Source organism: Egretta garzetta, unplaced genomic scaffold (genome assembly GCF_000687185.1).
Source record: "Egretta garzetta isolate BGI_Z169 unplaced genomic scaffold, ASM68718v1 scaffold133, whole genome shotgun sequence".
NCBI lineage: Eukaryota > Metazoa > Chordata > Aves > Pelecaniformes > Ardeidae > Egretta > Egretta garzetta.
Genome location: NW_009259111.1, coordinates 2,350,469 through 2,369,705, shown reverse-complemented (window position 1 = coordinate 2,369,705; position 19,237 = coordinate 2,350,469). Strand labels below are relative to the sequence as shown.

General features: G+C 40.2%; 1 protein-coding gene across 1 annotated transcript in view; it reads right to left on the bottom strand.

Moving 5' to 3' along the window:
- The window catches only part of INSC (INSC spindle orientation adaptor protein), a 157,424-nt gene that overhangs the window by 96,480 nt on the left and 41,707 nt on the right, over window positions 1–19,237 (bottom strand). Inside the window, exon 2 of the mRNA XM_009635378.2 lies at window positions 844–937. Coding sequence (XP_009633673.2) covers window positions 844–937 — 94 coding nt within the window. The remainder of the gene's footprint in view (window positions 1–843; window positions 938–19,237) is intronic.

Genomic DNA, 19,237 nt, shown 5'->3' with positions numbered 1-19,237 from the left:
AGGTAGAGAAATTTCAAATTCCTGATGAAGAAAAGCATCGCATTTTGAGATTGCATGTCAGCAGCCAGCTGATTATGGTAAAGTCTTACAATCTGACCAGAAGAAAGAAGACTGGGAGAAAGACTGCAATGTTAATACTTTTTATTTCTGATTGTATTCCTGCATTCAGTAGCCCCTCCCTCCCCCCACAAAAACACAGTTATGCCACATATCAAGTCTATAGCGCAACGAGAATGCAAAGGGTTATTGTATTCATCATTCATACTTTTTTGTTTTCATGGAACTTCCATTATGCTAGAATTGAAATTATACTATGCAGATGCAGCTACTAGATGCCAACCAACAGCCAGATTTTAAAAGCCTGATTATTAGAGTCACCAATGTCTCCAGTCCCACCAGGGTACCACAGGCTGGAGAGATCATACTATAACCTTCATATCATTACTACAGCTACACCTGAAGAAAGTCAACCAGGTTAAAGACATTTACATTTATAGTTTTCAGCAGTCTTCACAGAGTGCAGAGAGTTCTAGTGATTTCCATCATGACAAAGAACTGATCCACTAAATAGTCACATCTCCATTGCAAACACATTCATCCATTTAAAATGATGACCACGTACTCACTGTCATGATTTACAGACTGCAGGTATGAAAATTTGCAAATGCCATGAGAAATGCATCCCAGATTTCCACATTCATTCTCAATATTTTGTATGAACACTACCTAAAGCTAAGCCTAAAAATGAGGTTTTAAACATCTTTGGATCCTCAAAGGAAAGCGCAGCTGCAGCCTTAGAGGCATTCAATCACTCAAGTCTGGATGACAGAGCACGCCACTTACCGCTGAACAGGTAACGGAAGGGAATCTAACTGGTCCTCACCCTTAAAAGCCATATTCATCCTATTCTTATGTGCACTTCTCCATAGGCTGGGATCTAGAAAGAAAACAAACAGTCATTTAGTAATCCTAGGGAAACTCAGAACTCTTCAGTCCAGGGTGGCACAGCAGTCTCCTACTGACCTGTGGAGCTAACTCATTAAAAACAATTCAAAAGGCGGCTTTTCCTCAGGTAACCACACAACTCCAGCAGATAACCAAAGCCATTAAGTACATTTTGTGGCATAAGCAACTTAGAGTTTTCATATTCCTGAAGTTCCTGGAGTACTACACAGGTCAGAGCCATCCGTGTTGAACACTTCTGAGTTAATACAGAATTATTATTTAGCCTCATTCATTTTGAATTAACATGAACTCTAGAGAAAATCAATTTAGTATGATTGTAATTCAGGTTATTGTGAGAAAGACTGCAAGAGAAAGCAAGAGTGCGCTCATATGATTTCAGAATCATTCAGTACTACATTTACAGAAAGGTCCTTGATGTCTAGGTTACAGAAGTATTGGATCCTTCCATGTTAAACAATTTCATTTTTCTGTCAGTTTGAAATGCTGTACACATTTTTTTTTCCTCCGTGTTTTTCCTTTTTATCTGTTGGCCAACAGACACATACGAACACTGTCATACTAGAAAGAGTCAAGACATAAAGAGAAAGAGACACCTCATTTTCACAAAAAGGAGGGGTGCTGTCTCCCTCCTCCTTTTAATTAGTCCCATCTTACGTTAGGGCATTACCCACTATAGACCAATGCACGTTCTCAGCAGAAGCCAGAGAAGATTTATTCTACCAGAAAAGGTGAAGTCATTCCCAATCACCCAACACAGCTAGAAGAAGAACTGATGCAAAACACTTGAAGAAAAATATTAATTCATGACTCAAGAAGAACGAGGAGATGAATGAATTTGGAGGAGGAGCCAAGAACAGTGGGGAAGTGATGCTTTCTTGGATGTGAAGCAAAACCTGGGATCAATGGATCTCACTCTTGGAGAAAACACTTTACACAGGAAATTAATGCCGTTTGTGTCACCAATGGAAGCAGAATGTTTCTAAAGGAGCCACTTGTGAAATTCTGCCATTTGGTTATTGGCTACATTCTGCAAGCTGAGTCAGCCAGCATTTCAGATATTTGCCACACCAAATTGCTCTTAATTGACACAGAGTGGTCTTCAGCATCTTTCCTAGCAAACAGATCTCATTGCTAATGCATGTCCTTGCTTTTTTTTCCCCAAGATCTCGCAAACATTGTCCTGAGTATATAAAAGTATTACAACCAGAGTAATGCATTCACATGCTCTGTCCACTTTTAGCGCCAGATTGCTTTAGTAATGGTGTTGTCCTGTGTTCCTCCCCACGCCCCAAATTTTCCTGGAAAAACATGAAACTTAATCTTCTTAGGCTGTGCATCTAACAAAGGAGTATATTGAAATATGGGAGAAGAATCTGTTTAAAAAAATAAAATTAAAAATAGACAGCTTAATCATTACTGAATTCTCTGATTTAAAAATATTGCAAGTATCAGACATTTGATAGACTGAAAATTCATGTGCCCAAGTATGAAAATATTAGTATGTATCCTTCTGCTCCCATGACACACCAAGATTTGAAAAACAAGCTTACTGTTGGTTTTTTTAAAGCATTTAGCATATGATGCAGAGACTTCACTAACAACGGGAATTAATCAGCAGTCTTCATTTCTTTTTACTAGGGTGGTTTTTTTTTTTTTGCCTGTTTGACAAAGAAATTTAAGGTTCCCAAATACAAATAATCATATAATCAGATTTACTGGAAATAGCCAATTATCATGATTATCACTATCTTCATTTGAGAAGATACCCTTAATCAAAGTTGAACACATCTGCATAAAGTCTTAATATCCAAGATGAAGTTTCCTCTCCTAAATCCTGTCATGTAGAGGACCAGGAAAATAGTGTCTCAGTCTGCAGAAGTACAGACTTCATGGGCACAAGCTGCCTCCTTCTGCTCAGCATCAGGCATGGGATTTACCTTCTTACGCTACCAATACAAAATCAACAGCTTCCCTCTGGCAAGCTAAAGCTACTTCACCATTAGCTCAGCCCACTAACAATTTCTACACATACAAATCAAAGCATCTGCTTGTACTCCATTACTTGTGACTGGTGACATAATGTACACAGACATAAATTAGATTATTGCATGTCATTGTTCCCTATAAATTAGAAACCTGACAAAAATGCAGCTTTTTATACTCTGTCTTCCCACAAAACACACATTTATATTATGGCTGAGAGCCTTTAAAAACATGATCAACTCCTACTTAGAGGTCACTTATGCTCCAGGAACAATAACAAAATGCCACACCAATATCTTAACGAAACAGTCTGTCTCAAGACTATGATTAGATATTAGCTCAAGTCTCTAAGCCCAAGGTAATGTTGACAACATGAGGAAGTGTTCTCCCCGAGTGCCTGGCAGTCTGCCAGAGGACCAGCTGTACCCCCAGGACAGCAAAGGACCACACTAGCCTGCCTAGACACATGACTACAAGAGCTCAGAACGGCTCCTCCACATGCTGTGGAGTGGATGTTGCAGTGCTCAATGGCAGATGTTGTTCAGTTTTTGGTGTTCTCATTCACCTTTCTGGTGTACTTCCTAGTAAAGATGTGACAGGACTGATGAATCCTTCTGTTTAGTTGATGCTGCTTTTTATTAAAGGCCACAACACAGCGTTGAGCTGTAGTCAGCTTCCTAAAAGAAAGGTCGCCTACTATGGCTGACCATGTAACTGACCACCTAAGCATCACCTCAGGTCAAAGTAAGAAACTCTCCGAATACCAAGTTTTTCATCTGCAAAAAACATCCTACACTGGGTCAAAGGCTTCTTTACTCTGGCAAATATAGGTCAACAGACATGGAAGAACAGAGACATGCATACGTGTTTCTGTTAGTAATGGCTAGCAACCTCTCATGAAAACCTCTCCAAGGCTGCTTCTTTGAGGGACTGACACATGGGTAGGGCAATGCACACAGCCTCTGCTGCAATGGCTGGCTGAGTCTCTGTGCAGAGGCACCAAGAAGTCCAATAACTTTCACACTACGGCTATAGGTAACTAAAACAGGTGGCAGGCACATGAGCACACACGCTTGAGGATATACAAACTGTAAGCATATGCCCCACATGGGCCTCAGTCCTTCCTGCCAGCTGCTTCCTCACAGGTGGTGGAGGCAGTGCGGCAGCAAGCAGAGCTACAGATCCAAAATAGTGCCTGAAGTCAGAGACCTTTCTCCTAACAACCATTTAAAAGGTGCCCTTCTGACTTAAAATTTCATGAAAAAAATATATATACACACACGTTTGGTTTATATGTCATGCAGGTATATACACGCTCACATGTATTAAGTATATACATACTGATAGGCAACATTAGCAGACTTGTGCAGGAGAGGCTAAGGTTTTTTTCCACTTGCTTCAGTGGCCACTGATCAGTCCCACAGCTGGTCAAAGATGCTGTCTCAGTAAACTTCTACCAAAGAAATAACACTACTCGTAGTTCACAGTACAAGCCTGTCATTTTGGTACAAGCCTGAGTGACATTTATGCTGAAATAATAAAATTATCATTCTTGGACTATTATAAGGCAAATTTTTTAATATCTTACATAGGATTTTACATAAATCAATGTCTGCACAAAGACTTATATCATGATTATAAATAACACCTTATAATCAGTTTAATTGTTTGGGTAGATAGCAGCACGTGCACATGGAATTAGATATATTCAAGGCAGCAGACTCTCCTTGTGTCCTTCATCTTGTCATGTCAACACTGAATTAGATGTTAAGATGTTAGTTGCTCGTGTTTACTAGATAGATGTAGATAAGCAGACCACAAACCACATTTCATTCCTGTTGAAGACAGTCAGCCAAAAGCTTCTTTCAGAGAACTACTACACAAGAAGAAAACAAAGCATCACAACTGAAACAGCATGAAAGCATCACTCAGAAAAAGCAGTGTCAGCAGAGGATGTGACCTTCATGGCCAAAACAAACAAAAAACCCCACAAAAACCAAAAAGCACACCACCAGGTAACCTGCTCATATATAAGCACCAGGCCCTGATACTGGCAACTGACACAGAGAACTAAAAACAGCTTGAAGAGGCATCAATGTAGCCCACCCATAAGTTAAAGAAGGAGGGGTCTCATCCTAATTTACACCAGGCTTGCAAGCACCTGTGAAACCCATGCAATGCCTCCTTAGCACAGCAGTGCAGCTGGGAGCTGTCAAACCACTGGCTCTCCAACAGCCGACTCCTCCTGCCTTACAGGAGCTCCCTGCTGGGAGCCTCCTCTCACTCAGGTCTGTTCAGCATTTGTTAGCAGCTCCTATAGCACAACACGGCTTTTCAGCATCCTACAGGAGATGTTATTCTTCATCACAAAATGATATCCCAAATAATTAGGCTCTGAAACTCACACAATTAAATTCACATTTTTCAGCTCATTCACTGCACACATGTCCACCCCTGTAAAGGCTTAAATCAAAAGGTAAATCCATGAACTTTTTCCACCTCATTCCTAACCCCTAACACCGTAATTTCAACACTAAGAACATCTTAAAATAAGGTCAATCAAGAGCATCATTTCTCTTTCTGAAAGACAGAAATCCACACATCTGGTCTTTGATTATTAATGACAATCAGAATTAGAAGAGCATGTTACCTATAAATAAGCTGGTTAACCTGAAATAAGAAGCTGTTAGCCTAAAAGTCATTTCAGACTAGGTATCATTTGATTAATAACAACAGCGCCTGTCTGTAGTGAAGTACAATCTCTGTTCTGCCAAACAGTGCCTGTCCTTATTTTACAATTCTGGGAGTCTGGGAATCATTAGTTATTATTCTCCTGGTACACAGAATAACTGTTAATGGAATGCCACAAATCAAATTAAGAGGAAAATTCTGACAGCATTTATGTGATAGGTCAGAAAGTAAATACATACACTCTGTCCTTCAGCAACACGTTGAGTCCATCAGAAGTTTCTCACGCTAACCATTTGAGGACTTGGGATCCTGTTGTCATCTTGCATTGTAACAGGCTTATATAGAAATGAATTAATTACAGTAGTAGGAGCCAACTCAGAATTAAGCTGGGTGTCACAAATCTAAGAAGCCATAAAACCAGGAGCAAGAAAAAAATGAAGAGTCCTTCAAATGATGCATTACAATGGGTGGTATTAGCATAGGAACATATAAACAGAGGTATACACTGCACCCCTAGAATGCAAAATTAAAACTAGAAGAGGGAGAGCAGTGGAAATAGGTGCTACCTGCAGCGTTCTTTCATAGTAGCTGCTCTTACAGCTTTTGTATAATATATACTATATTTATATAACATTTTAAAAATATATTACATTATATTCAATTATATTATTTTTCTAAAATATTTTCTATTTCATTATAATTATGTTATCTGTATTAAAGATTCATAAAATACGTATTATGTGTATGCATATAAAAAAGAGGTGGGGTGCGTGTGTTTATCTAATGTAGCTATTCATGCAAACTGAAGTCTGTGCTACTTCTTTTCTGTTCTGGATTTTTCTCTATCTCAGTTCAGAGGTCATCCTGAAAATTGCAGATGAGGAGCATTATTTTGTAGATCTTAGTATAGCACAAGAAGTGCAATGTTGTCAACTGCAAATATCAAAGAGCGGAGGGGGAACAGGGTAGAAACCTGAAGGCAGTCTCTTAAAACATGGTCACATTCATCTGTGTACATTTTGATTCCTTCCTTCAGCTTTCTGGCTTTAGAGCCTTCAGGATGTCCTCCTTGAACACACAATTTTTTCTTTGTGGTCACCACAACGCAGAAGTCTGCTTCTAAAGCAAGGGATGTCAGCTCGTTCATTCCATTTCTTTATTTTATGTTATCATATGATCCACTTGCTAAGTAGAACATCTGCAATGCAACCAGAAGATCTGATTGCACTGGAAGGGGAAGCACAGACCCACATTACCCAGGCAATCCAGCTTTCTCCATGACCAAGCATACATATAACCACAGAGACCAGGAATGGAAGAGATCTGTCATCCCACATGCTGCAGTCAGTCCTTCTGCCAAGGCATGAGTTTTCTTACAACGTATTTTTAGAAAATTTTTCCATTTAAGTATAAAATCTCTAGAAAGATGGAGTTTACATCATTGTGGACTTGGTTATGAAAATATTTAACATGAGGCGATAGAGAAGGGCATAACAGATTTTAAGATTCCCCCTTAAAATTATTTTGGGCAAAAAGCCACGGGGCTAATCACTTAGTTGGCATCTTTTTTTTAATCTTATCAGTGAAAGTCTTTAAAATCTCCCCTTCTGGAAGAGGCACACCGATTTATGTAGATGGCAGTATTATGGGAGCAAACTGATTAGTGGCCACATTTCTAGCAATTAGCATTTTAGAGGCAGTTTCACTGGAAAAGAATTTGCTTTTGAGGTTCAGGAACTGAATAATAGGTGGCAAGTTGGTGCACTCCAGAGCTATATTTTATCTTTTATGGGATGCAGAATAATCACCATATAAAAATGTTTATTGGTTCTCAGAGCAGTATTAATGCAACTTGCTGCCATAAAATGCTGAGACATACAACTCCTCTGTATTTACTCTTCCCTTGCTTTCTGACAGACTGCATAGTGCTTTCCCCTCTCCCTTATTAAAATAAACCAAACAGCCAATCTGACATCACCTGCACCAACACAAGTTTCAATTCAAATGCTCACAATAAGGGCATCCCTGTTCCCGGCCATGGCCTCTTGGTTTCAAAGGTATTTCTGAAGAAAAACAGCTAAACGGGCTTTAGCCATATGGCTTGCAGACCACCCCTTTTCACCGTGGATTGCCCTCAGCCATGGCGGTGCCTGCACCAATGGCCCCCACATGGCGCCAGGGCCTTCTCTTCAGAGACGCCCAGGTGCTGTCAGACTGAAGAACAACTCCCCCTCCCTGTGTCACATTTTGGGGTTTTTTTTCTTTCTTTCCACCAAGACTATATATAAAGCAGCTACCGGGGGCAGACCAGCTGTAAATGCAGTACCTCACGGGCATGGCTCCGAGGGCCCACACACTGCCTGTGAGAGCAGGCCCAGCTGCCGCCCATCGGTTGGAACCAGTTCCAGCCGGCCCCGAGGTAAGGAAAAGCCCAGCAAAAGCCCAGCAGCTGAGCCCAGTGCCAGCCCAAACCACCCCGCCAGGGCAGTGGCCTCGGGGCTGGGGCGAGGAGGGGTCTGCAGCCACCCTATGGGGAACCACAACAAGCCTGCAGCCACCATGAGGAGGACCGCGAGGAAACCCCTGACAGCACCACCTCAACCTCCCAGGTCTCCCTGACAATAAGGGCAGTTGAGGCCAGGTGGGGGGCACCCCACACTTCCCCCAGCATCTGTATTAGAGGTCAGAGGTTTGTGTTGGTTGGCAGTAAATTAATTCAAGTGAAATTCCCCTGCTTTGGTCTGATTTACCCTTGACACCATAGCCCTATGCAAACAACATCCAGTCTAAAGGACTTAGTCTTGTCTTCTCAACAGGAGGTGGAAACTTTTGTCTTCCCAGCCTCCTTGTGGAGGGATCAGAAATAAAAGGGCTGTTATTTCAACTAGCCATTGTGTAGGGCACCAAAAATAAAACAACAGGAAATTTTTGTGCATTGCCTTGTACAAGCCTGTAGAAGTATAGACTACACTGTGCGGAAGAAATACCTGCAGAATATTGCTGTTTTACTGTGACTTGTTAACATGAGGCTGCTACATGTAATGAAATTACAGCTAAGATTCACTATTCCCCCTAAAAACATCAAAAAAATTCCAAAAGGAGCTTGAAATAAAGAGAGAGAAAAGAAAATCATCTCCCTATCCAGGGAGGAAATAGAGAAACATAAATTAAGTGACTTAACCAAAGTTAAATTTGAGGCAAGTACATATCGAAACCAAATATTCTGAAGTTTAATACTGTAAATAAATACATAGAGAAGACAACAACCTTGTATTTAACAACTTCAATGAAGGGAAAAGAATAAGGGCCTACCCAAGTTACTCGCTTGCTGCAAAGAAAGATGACAATAAGATCATATACAGAGATGTGCAAACATGTATTTTTGTAATGAATGGATTTCACTTTACTTAAAATCCATTCCAGTTAGTCAGACAGGCAGTCTGAAAGACATCTTTACTTACATTGATATTCCTCTAAAGAACAAAAAAAAAATCTGACATTTTAACAGAGATGAGCAAAACAATATTATTAATTCAGGTTACAGCCCACACTAGCCAAGTCTTTATTGGAAGTATTGCAAGGCATTACATGGTAAACAGTGCTGGTATTTTCACAACATTTGCCAGCAGCCATCAAGTTTTTCATTTTACAGAGTTAATATCCAGTTGCTCTTTTTTGTCATAAATCCAAAAACGTTAAAACCAGGTTTATACCAAAACACACATTTACCTAAAAGTTAACACAAACACAAAGGGCCAAGAATAGCACACTCTAGCCATTGAGAAGCTTCTCTGTTTGAATTACCAATAAACTTGTTACTTCTATCCCTAAAGTTTATCATAATTTTTTCCCCTTTCCTCTGCATATTGAGGAAAAGAAAGAAAAGGACACCTAAGAGCTACAGAAAAGTTAAAAGGAGGAAGGTAGATAAGGAATTTCAAAGTTATTGCCTGCTAATAATGTATCTCAACAGAAAACAAGAACAGGAGATCAAATTTAGCAACAAGCTTGTGAGATGAACCAACACGCACCAAGGAACACGTAAAGCAAGTGTGGTTGAGCCACGTACTTTCAAGGATCCCAGCTCTCTGAACATTGATTCTCCTCCACTAGGCTACATTTGTGCTAATTGCAGTTTCTACATTTAAGTGTGTCTTTTCTAGAGACAAATCCAGCAGATGAACACAAACTTCTTTGTCCAAGCTGAAAAAAAAAATAAAATCAGAGTATCTATGTGAAATTACCTATACACAAAAAATATGAACATTTGAGCTATAGCAACATTTCAGCGTTGTTTCTATTTCTTGCTTTTCTCCTTTAATAACTCCAATTAACACCTCCAGACAGCCTGTCAGCAGAACTATGTTGCCTAGTCATTATAATTTGACACAAAGGTCAAGTAATAAAGCAGTAGTAGGCTTTTTCTCTTTTTAAGGAGAAAATAGTGCATTTATATTTCTGAACCACTGCCAAAGAGTATCCAATCATCAGACATTTTCTTGTCCCTCTGTCCTTCGCACAAAACAACATGAAGGAGCCAAAAAGCTATAACAACGATGCAGGTAGGGAATCCCCAGCAGGACTAGAAGCAGAACTGCTCTGTAAGATGGTTTCCATATTCTGTGTCTCAGGGGCAGGTGTAACATGATCAGAGTGCATCCGGAAATCCCTAGCAAATCTAAAGGCTCGGGTGCACTTTGCAGCCTGTACACATTAGATTAGATTTACCCCAGAGATCACGTTGCCTCTAGGGAACAGCTTGGAGCAGAAAGCGCAAAGCCTACTTCAAGTTACTGTGCTGCACTCAGTCTTTGTGTCAAGACTCCTGAGCTTCTGGCTGCACAGTTCCAGAATGCCAAGGGTTTTTTGTTCAAATAGTGCAATGGCACAGTTTTCATGGGGTTTTGTGGTTTTTGATGTTTGTGTTTTTTAAAAGCCGAGCAGGAGGGCACAGGCAACGAAACAATAGAAAAACACAAGGAGAAGAGCATTGTTTGTTAGCAAGTAAAGTTTGGATGTTGATAGATGGACATATGAAGAGCCATACTGCACCTGAGAGCTTATAACTTTACTGATCCTGACAGAATAAAACTGGATGCCCGTTTTCCAGAAACATGTCCACCAGTGCAAATTTTGCATCACTAAGACTTCAGTAAAAATGGGAAAGAGCAAGCTTCAGGGTTTGCTACTTACACTCAACACAAGGACAAAAACATTAGTGTAGAGCAAAGAGGGCTTTGTGCTAGACCTTTTGGGTATTTTCTTTGGTTTAAAATCCAGCTGTGCTGTAGAGTCAATGCAAGATCCCCCATGAGCTTATGATGTTTATTACTCAATATTGCTGTAACTCTGTATTACCCATTATTACAAATATTGTAGCTCAGTAGGGGCTTGTGTAGTTTGATTTAAAAAGCAACTATCTGCATGTCATAATACTTTTACTTAGTAAAGCCCCAAATTTAGAAGGTGTACAAGTTATGGCCTATATCTCCTTTCTCATTGGTAACTCCCAGATACGTAGCAAGGTACTGGTGTCCAGCACTGTCGCATCTATCAGCTGAACTACAGTAACTGGCTGTGCTCCTCAGCTGATGTTCTGTAACATATTATGCAAAGGAACAGGCACTCAAGTTTTGAGTACACAATGAACTACCTCACAGTCTATTCCAGGACGGCTGTATTATTTGTTCTCATGATTTCTGAAAAGTGGTGTTGAAAGAAGAGAAAAATTATCTTTTAAACAGTATAAGTCTCATTGCAGAAGGCGGCTAACATTCTGATAAATATTCCTCATTATTATCATGAGTTTTTAATAGTTTGGGATGACACAAGTAAGACACACGTACACCGGAATTAGTTGGAAGTAAAGGTCCCAGAGTCAAGCTTTTGCTGTTAGCAGCCAAATTCAATGAATTCCTAATGATTAGGCTTCAGAGTGCACAGATTCCAGACTTTATTTTTCCTCCCCATAGAAAGAGATAACTGTGACCTTGGTTTTTTATCAACAGTTTTGGCTTGAGCCTTGCAGTTATTTATGACCATGAAACAAAACTTAAGACTTCACTGAAAGCCAAACAGACAGATACACATTAGATCCACATTTGGAAAGCAGCCTGTTCACTCCCTTCCAATACAAGCATGTGCACTACGAACCCTCGACTAGTAAGACCAAGGAAATCTTTAAGTGTGAAAGTTCTCCATGAACTTCTATTCCCAGAAATCTGGTGCTGACCATTCAGGTGCAAACACACCAAAACTTAGCAAAGGTCACAGAGCTGGTCCATTGCCCTGAAAACTTCAGTCTTCAGGCTTGTTTCTGTTGTTACCTGTGATGTGTGGGCTGTGGAGCCAACCATCTCCCATTAACAAGAATGGGACAAGAGTAGCAAAGTAAACTCCAAATCTCTCCAGAGAGCTCATTTCACCATTAAAATACCAGCGGTTTTCCATCTACCACCTCTACAGAGAGCATTTCATGTTTAAGAGTTTCATATATCTCCATTTTTCATGATCAGCCTTAGAAAACTGCTCGTCTCCAAGTACCCATCATCTCCCAATATTGCCAATGCAACCAAAGCCAATAAATGGCCTCAGCAAGAAAACTGATCTGTCCCTAACCCTTCATGGGGACAGAGCATATATTCCACCTGCAAATATGGCTTTCATTATTTTCAGGGTGCCTAAGCTTAGAGAGACTATCAACACTCCAACATTTACATCAGCTAGATCCAAAGAACTGCCTGTGCCAGTTACACTTATGTTCTACCAGTAAATACTTGAGGGCCAGGCATATCAAATAACTTGCTAGGTATTGCCGATGCTCATCTGCTGATGTGCCAATGCCTTGGCATCCAAGGGGAGGAAGTACCTGCCATCTGAGTAATCAGGGAGACAGCCTGGCCCACCAGCAGTAGAGACTGCACATGCAAGTTTTTCTTTAGATACACATTACCTGGACAAGACTTGGCACAGAGGTTTCAGGGGAGCAGCCCATGACCTCTCAGTCTGTGCTCAGGTAAAAGAATAGGATTCCTGAAGCCACATACCACCTACATGGAAACAGCCTCAAGTTGTGCCAGGAGAGGCTTAAATTGGGTATTAGGAAAAATTTCTCCACTGAAAGGGTTGTCAAGCATTGGAACAGGCTGCCTGGGGAAGCACTTGAGTCCCCATCCCTAGAGGTATTTAAAAGACATGTAGATGTGGTGCTCAGGGACATGGTTTAGTGGTGGACTTGGCAGTGTTGGGTTTACAGTTGGACTTTATGATTTTAAAGGTCTTTTCCAACCTAAGTGATTTATGATTCTACGTTCATTACCACAACTTGAATGTCACACAGGTAACTTGAAGCTTATGTACATGGGCCAGCTTTGGTAGCTACTGTCAATATGGACCTCAGTGAAAAAACTGTCCCCAAAAGCAGAATCAATACTTGTACAGCAGTCCCAACACCAAAATGGGTTTTTTTGTTGTTTTGGTTTTTATTTAAAGATGGAGACCTACAACCAGCAACATGCACATGCAAGGAAAAAAGTTACATCCTTAAATTGGAGGAAAAAAACTTAAATTACTGCAGTGGTAAATGTAAATCAGTTCTGGAGACCCAGCCACCTAATTGTCCATTAAGATATCAAAAAACCAGATTCTTCTTTTAATTTAATAGTCTTCTAAAAGAGAACCCAAGAAAATGCTAAGCATTACTCATGGTAGAGCTACAGGACAGAGCTTTCGACTCATGACTCATCCAATAAAAGTGAAAGCCGTTCATAAGCAGATTCTGAAAAGTTTCAAAGCACAAGATGAATTTACCTTTAAAAAAAACATTTCAGTAAGAAGGAGAAAAAAAAAATCAGTTACAGGAAACATAAGGCAGCAGTTACAGCTAGAGAATGAAAATAAGGAAATAGTCCCACTTTCCACAATAAGGTTTGTCACCAACTTCCTCCCAGCTACACACAAAGTTATTTAACGTCTCCATGTTTTGAAGTAACAGTGTACCAAATTCTTCTACTCTCTTCAGTGCAGTGATAGATTAAGTTTGCAATAATGTTGGGGGGGTAGAGGGGTGTTTATTTTCAGCCCTTGAGCCTCAAGTTGATTTTAAAATCATCTGCCCAAATCTAATTCCAAGAACTGAAGAGTTCATACATGTGGGAGTGGAAGGCCTAGCGCACAAAAAAAGGTTTCAAAAAAAAAAAAAATGTGAAATGGTTGACCACTGACAGGAGACAACTAAGATGAAAATTCAATAGGGAATAAACATGGAAAAATAGGTCAGGAACTTTAACATCCCAGAACCCCTAGAAGATTGCAAGAGTAAAAGCAGTCAAAACCCAGAAGGAAAATGCTTTTTCATAAAATGCACCACTTGGTCCCACAAAGTCACTATAACTCAGAAGCTACTATCACACAATCACAGGATGGCTGAGGTTGAAGGGACCTCAGTAGGCTTCGAAAAGGAACATTCTTGTGGGTAATACAAACTCCCAAAGCTACAATTAATTAAAACTCTTTTTAAATCAACTCTCACACCTCAAGACAATTGCTACCTGTATTGCATCCCACTCTTCGGACGTCTTTGAAAGTTTGGCATCCAATTTAACTGAAGATCAAGCTTTTCCAGGATAACAGGAAACTGAACAGAAGAACTAGACAGGGCCAGGAGGAGTCAAATGAGAAGGAAAGACTTATTAAAGCACCCAACGGCCCTGCCACTGACTTCAGTAGTGAAATAAGCCAAAAAAGTATTGTACTTTCAGGACTTAAGATTGACTGGGGCCTTTCTAAAATTACATATACAAAATACCAACTTCTGCAAATAATTATCAAGTCATATACCCATAAAAGTCAAGAAAAGATATTTTATTACCTGCTCATCTTACTTATTTACGGAATAGAGCCAATATTAGTCAGCACAAGTAGCTGCTTGCAAGCAAGAAGGCTTCAATCAGTAAGAAGGGACGTAATTAAAATGAGGGAAATCCAAAACACAGTTGTACCTACCAATCATGTTGTCTAAATTGTACTATTTTATTCATTAAAAATAAAGCTTTGAAACAAAGATGCCATATTTTATGCAAGTTCTTGATTACCTTTCTGCCGAGGGAGCATGTAATTTACAAGAAAGAGGACTTAAAGCTTTAAGTGCCTCTGACTTAATTCAGCGTGCTGTATTGATGGTCCCATTTAGATGATTCCATTTTAGGCCCCTCTAGCGCATTAAAGGCACGACTTACTCACATCCATTTGGCTAATGATCCCCTACTGCTGTAAAGTAAATGACAGCTATTTACAGTAAATTATTCAATTAGATAGAGGGAAGTGCAGTATTCATTTTATATTGTTTGACACGGCAAAACAGAAGTGTGCAAGGCGGCAGGTGGGGCATTTTAATCTTTCAGAATCAATTGTTTAATCCACAGCAAGAGAATAAATATACTCCACAATACTTGTCAGCATCAGATTTTTATTGTAAACATTCTAAGAGAGACTGAAGTGTTGCAACTCCAGATAGTATAATTCTGTCCACTTCAGGAGTAAGTCATCATACAAATGCAAGGAATGCTACTAACCAGCACCTGGGAGAACTACTTAATTTTAAAGCACAATTTCAAGTAACACACAATGTGACTTTTGGGGGTTTTTTTGAAAAAAAAAAAAAAACAACACCACACAAACCAAAAAACATATGCTATCAGGAGACCAAATTTCCATTTAAAGAAAAAAAAAAAAAGATAGGCATGAGCAATTCTGAATCCCATTTATTTGTAATGGGATTTATACTACTAAGTGCCTACCTCACTTTCAGAAAGAGGACTGAAACTCCCAAGACATTTGGACAGTGGGGTATTTTTGATTCATGAAATCCCAGGAAAGGACAGCTCAGCTGCCCTCACAAAATTAAGGGGGTTCAGAAAAATAATCAAATAAAGGACAAGCCAGAGAAGTACAAATTGGGGCTAAAACACAGCTTAGAAGAGGGAATGATCACACTGCGATAACTCAAAAATAGTCTTAGATTCCAAGACCTTTCATACATTCTTCTGTTCTTTTCCAGAAGCCAAAGGGTGTGCTTTCGTGCATGAGCACACGCACGTGTTACAATCCCCGCTGTATATATGCTGACATGGCCAAGACACCTGGAAAAAGGCTGAAGCCATGACTTTGATGTCCCCCAAACCCCTGCCTCATAACAGAGAAAATAAAAGAAGTTCTCCTTATTTTGGGTACAAACAAAAAGTCCAAGGCACAGGTAAGGCTACTATGCATCCTGAGTCTGCCAGTGACTGTGCTTTGCACACTTCTCAGGCCGTCTAGCCTTTAGTACTGAGGGGAAGAAGGAAGAGGCAATTTGTCCAAGCCCTCCCGGCTTGCCCCAGTTTTAGAGAATTTCTTCCACAAGCCCAGAGTGCCTCAGAACAAGTGCCGAGCACCCCAAATAGAAGAACACTTTCCTCTGGCTAACCTGCCAATGCATTTAATTTTCTGCAGGCAGAGGGCCAACTTCAGCAAGCACAGCTCCTGCTAAGTTTAATGGGAGTTGTGCTTGCCTATGCCAGCAAGTGAAGTTTGCCGGGGGACTGCAAGCAACACAGTACAGAAAACACAACTGTAGCCAGCATCTGTATTCAAAGGATACATTTGAAAGGCTACAGAATGGGCTATTCTGGTTTTTTTCTTACTGTTTCAGTTCTTCTGAAGCTGTTGGCACACTGAAACCCTTCCTTACTCCTACTATATATTCACTCACTTCCATGAGCAAGGATTCCAGACTGGCTGTTTGCAATGAAGAATTTAGTCAAAAGACCAGCTTACTACAAGTAGGCTATTATGAATTTAACTATCATTCTGAGTCTACACACCAAAAAGTGCTGGCCAGGTTGTTCAGAAGATCTCCTACCCTTGGCTCCTGAATTCCTAAAGGAAAGTCTGCACTTCAATGGCTCCAGAGCCTACTTTCTGCAATTTGATACTCATTGCTTATTTTGCTAGCTACCTTCTTCTTTCCTTCTTGTGAAGGATTTATCTTATTTTTAATTTCTTGCTCTACCAGAACCAAATACATTAAGCAAATTTTAGTCCAGATTCTCAGTGGCTCCAAGCTATGAATGTTATGCCAATTTTTACTAGGCAAAGATTATGCCATTATTATTTGGAGAAACTCAAAAACCCTCTCCCTTTGAAATACCTTTTAGAGGCTATAATAATAGGAGCAATAGTAATAACAATTCTAGACCTCCATGAGCAACACTCTGGTCTTTCAGTCTCTAGCGGCTATCTCTGCTTGACCTACACCTCCTCATATAATGTCTTCCTTGTTCACCCTCCTGCTCTCAGACTAAACATGCTTATATCTGCTGACATTCCCTCTGGCGCAGAAGGAAGTGGCTTAGACTTACATTCTTTAAACATGCGATGATCCTCTGAAGTGTTCCATAGTTATTTTCTGCTGAAAAATTACCTGCCTGAAAGGCACTGAGTTAAAGCATATCGTAAGCCAATTCTTCATCAAGTAAGAAGTTAAGAATAGTGAAAACACTTAGCATGGCACTTAAAGTCACCCAGGAAGACCAAAGTATTAAAAAAAGTCACAAACTGAAAAACCAGAGATAATGTGAATTTGGATACACATTCTTAATAACTTAATTCACTAAAATGCTATTGTTTCGGTGTAGAGAAGTCTATTTTTCTTTAGTTCTGGAATCCCCCACCCAGAAAGCCAAACAAGAAAGTTCAGAGCAACTGAGATATTCGAGGTATGTTGCCAATAAGGCTGCTACACATCATAGCTACACTGAGCGGTATTAAAAATGAAATATTGAGTGTACAAACTAATATACATATTTCTGAACAGTTATTCAGAATAGGCTGCGTGGAGTGGCAAAAGTTAGAAGACACTGCAGTGGAGGAGGTAGGAGGAGTCAACATTGCACTTCAGTTTTTCCCTAAGCTCATCACAGAGAAGTCCTTCCCCCCACAGGGCCAGGCTACGATGGGTGCATTAGCTGCCCACACTGCCGGTGGGCCACTGGCACCAGTGATGGCAGCATGGCCAAGTTGGCCTAAGAATGTGGCTAATACCATTGCCAACAAAATATAAGAGCAACTATTGGAAGGAATGACTTGGCCTAGGATGAGTCACTGGACATCATCTCCTTTCAGATGGTGCAGACAGGAATGCTGAGGCCCCAGGATTTGCAGCTCCCATGTCCTCATCCCCATTTACTGCCAACCCCTGCTGTCCTGAGAAAAAGCCCTGTCCCTACTGTGCAGAAGTTTCTCCAAAACAAGGACATTAACTGCTCCAAATGGGCTTGATTTACACAGAGTATTTACAGAGCCCCCAAACATCCCTTGCTGAGAGACAGACCACAGTAAAATTATACCAAAATACAGTACAATTTCCTTCCACCTTATGCAGGTGCACTGCATTTTCATTCATATTACAATTAACAGACATTACAGGTCAGGCATATGCCTCAGCTAGAAAATGGCATGATGATTAGTTAGCCCAACCCTGCTCACATAGCATCAAGCTTTGTTTGGTTTTGTTTTGAGGCTTTTTTCTCAAACCCCTTGACATCATTTCCTAGCTATGGTAATATTTATGGTAAAAAAAAAAAAAAAACAGGCAACATTTCCAGATGAGATATTGAGCATGCCACCCTATAATGGCCCCTCTCCCTAATTTCATAATTGACACATGTATAGATTAAAAAAGTATACACACAGTATTTTTAATAAAACCAAACACAAGGTAGAATGATTCCCTGAGGCTTTCCAGGTCTCTATGTTTTTTCCCCCCCAATTCTCTCCCCCATCCCACTGCAGGGGGTGGGGTGGGGGGGAGCGGGTGAGCATCTGTGTGGTGTTCAGCTGCCTGCCAGGTTAAACCACAACACCCACAATGTCAGCAGCTCTTTTATACATCTCTGTAGAAGTGGAAGGCCAGCAATTTTTTTTCCCCTTCTCATCAGATCACCTTCTTCTCAAGTCCTATGAATGCTCTCCTAAGTCTTATACTTAGGAGCTAGAAATGGGAGGAAAGAAGCAAGAGCATTCAAGCACAAAAAGGATGTAAGAAAATGGATACAAAACAAATTTACTCCAGGGAGACACTTGCATTGAAAAGGACTACGACCTGGTGTGAAAAATAAGCAAAGATGATGCATCATGAAAAAGCATCATTGCACCCTATGCTTCTCCCTCAGCACATCGGTCTGTGTTGGCGACAGTAAGTCCCTGGCATGGGGCAATGCTTCCGCAATGATGAGAGTACATTTCAGGCACAATATGCCGTGTTATATTTTACTCATGCATCCTTCAACCAGACAATCCATGTTGGCTACATTTTTCTTTTGTAAATCAACATATCTGGCTCTTTTTAAATTCCTCTTACTTTTCCTTCATTTAATGATTTCTCCAGAAGTGCTTAAAATCAAGGACATTTTGAGAACTAAATTATAAGATCTGGCATATGAAGACTCAAATTCCTATAAATAGATGAATATCCCATTTTCTGGAATTCTAATCAGCTTCTGCTTTTTATTTCATCCCTATTAGACGGCAATCTCCAGAGCATTTTTATGGCTGCTGA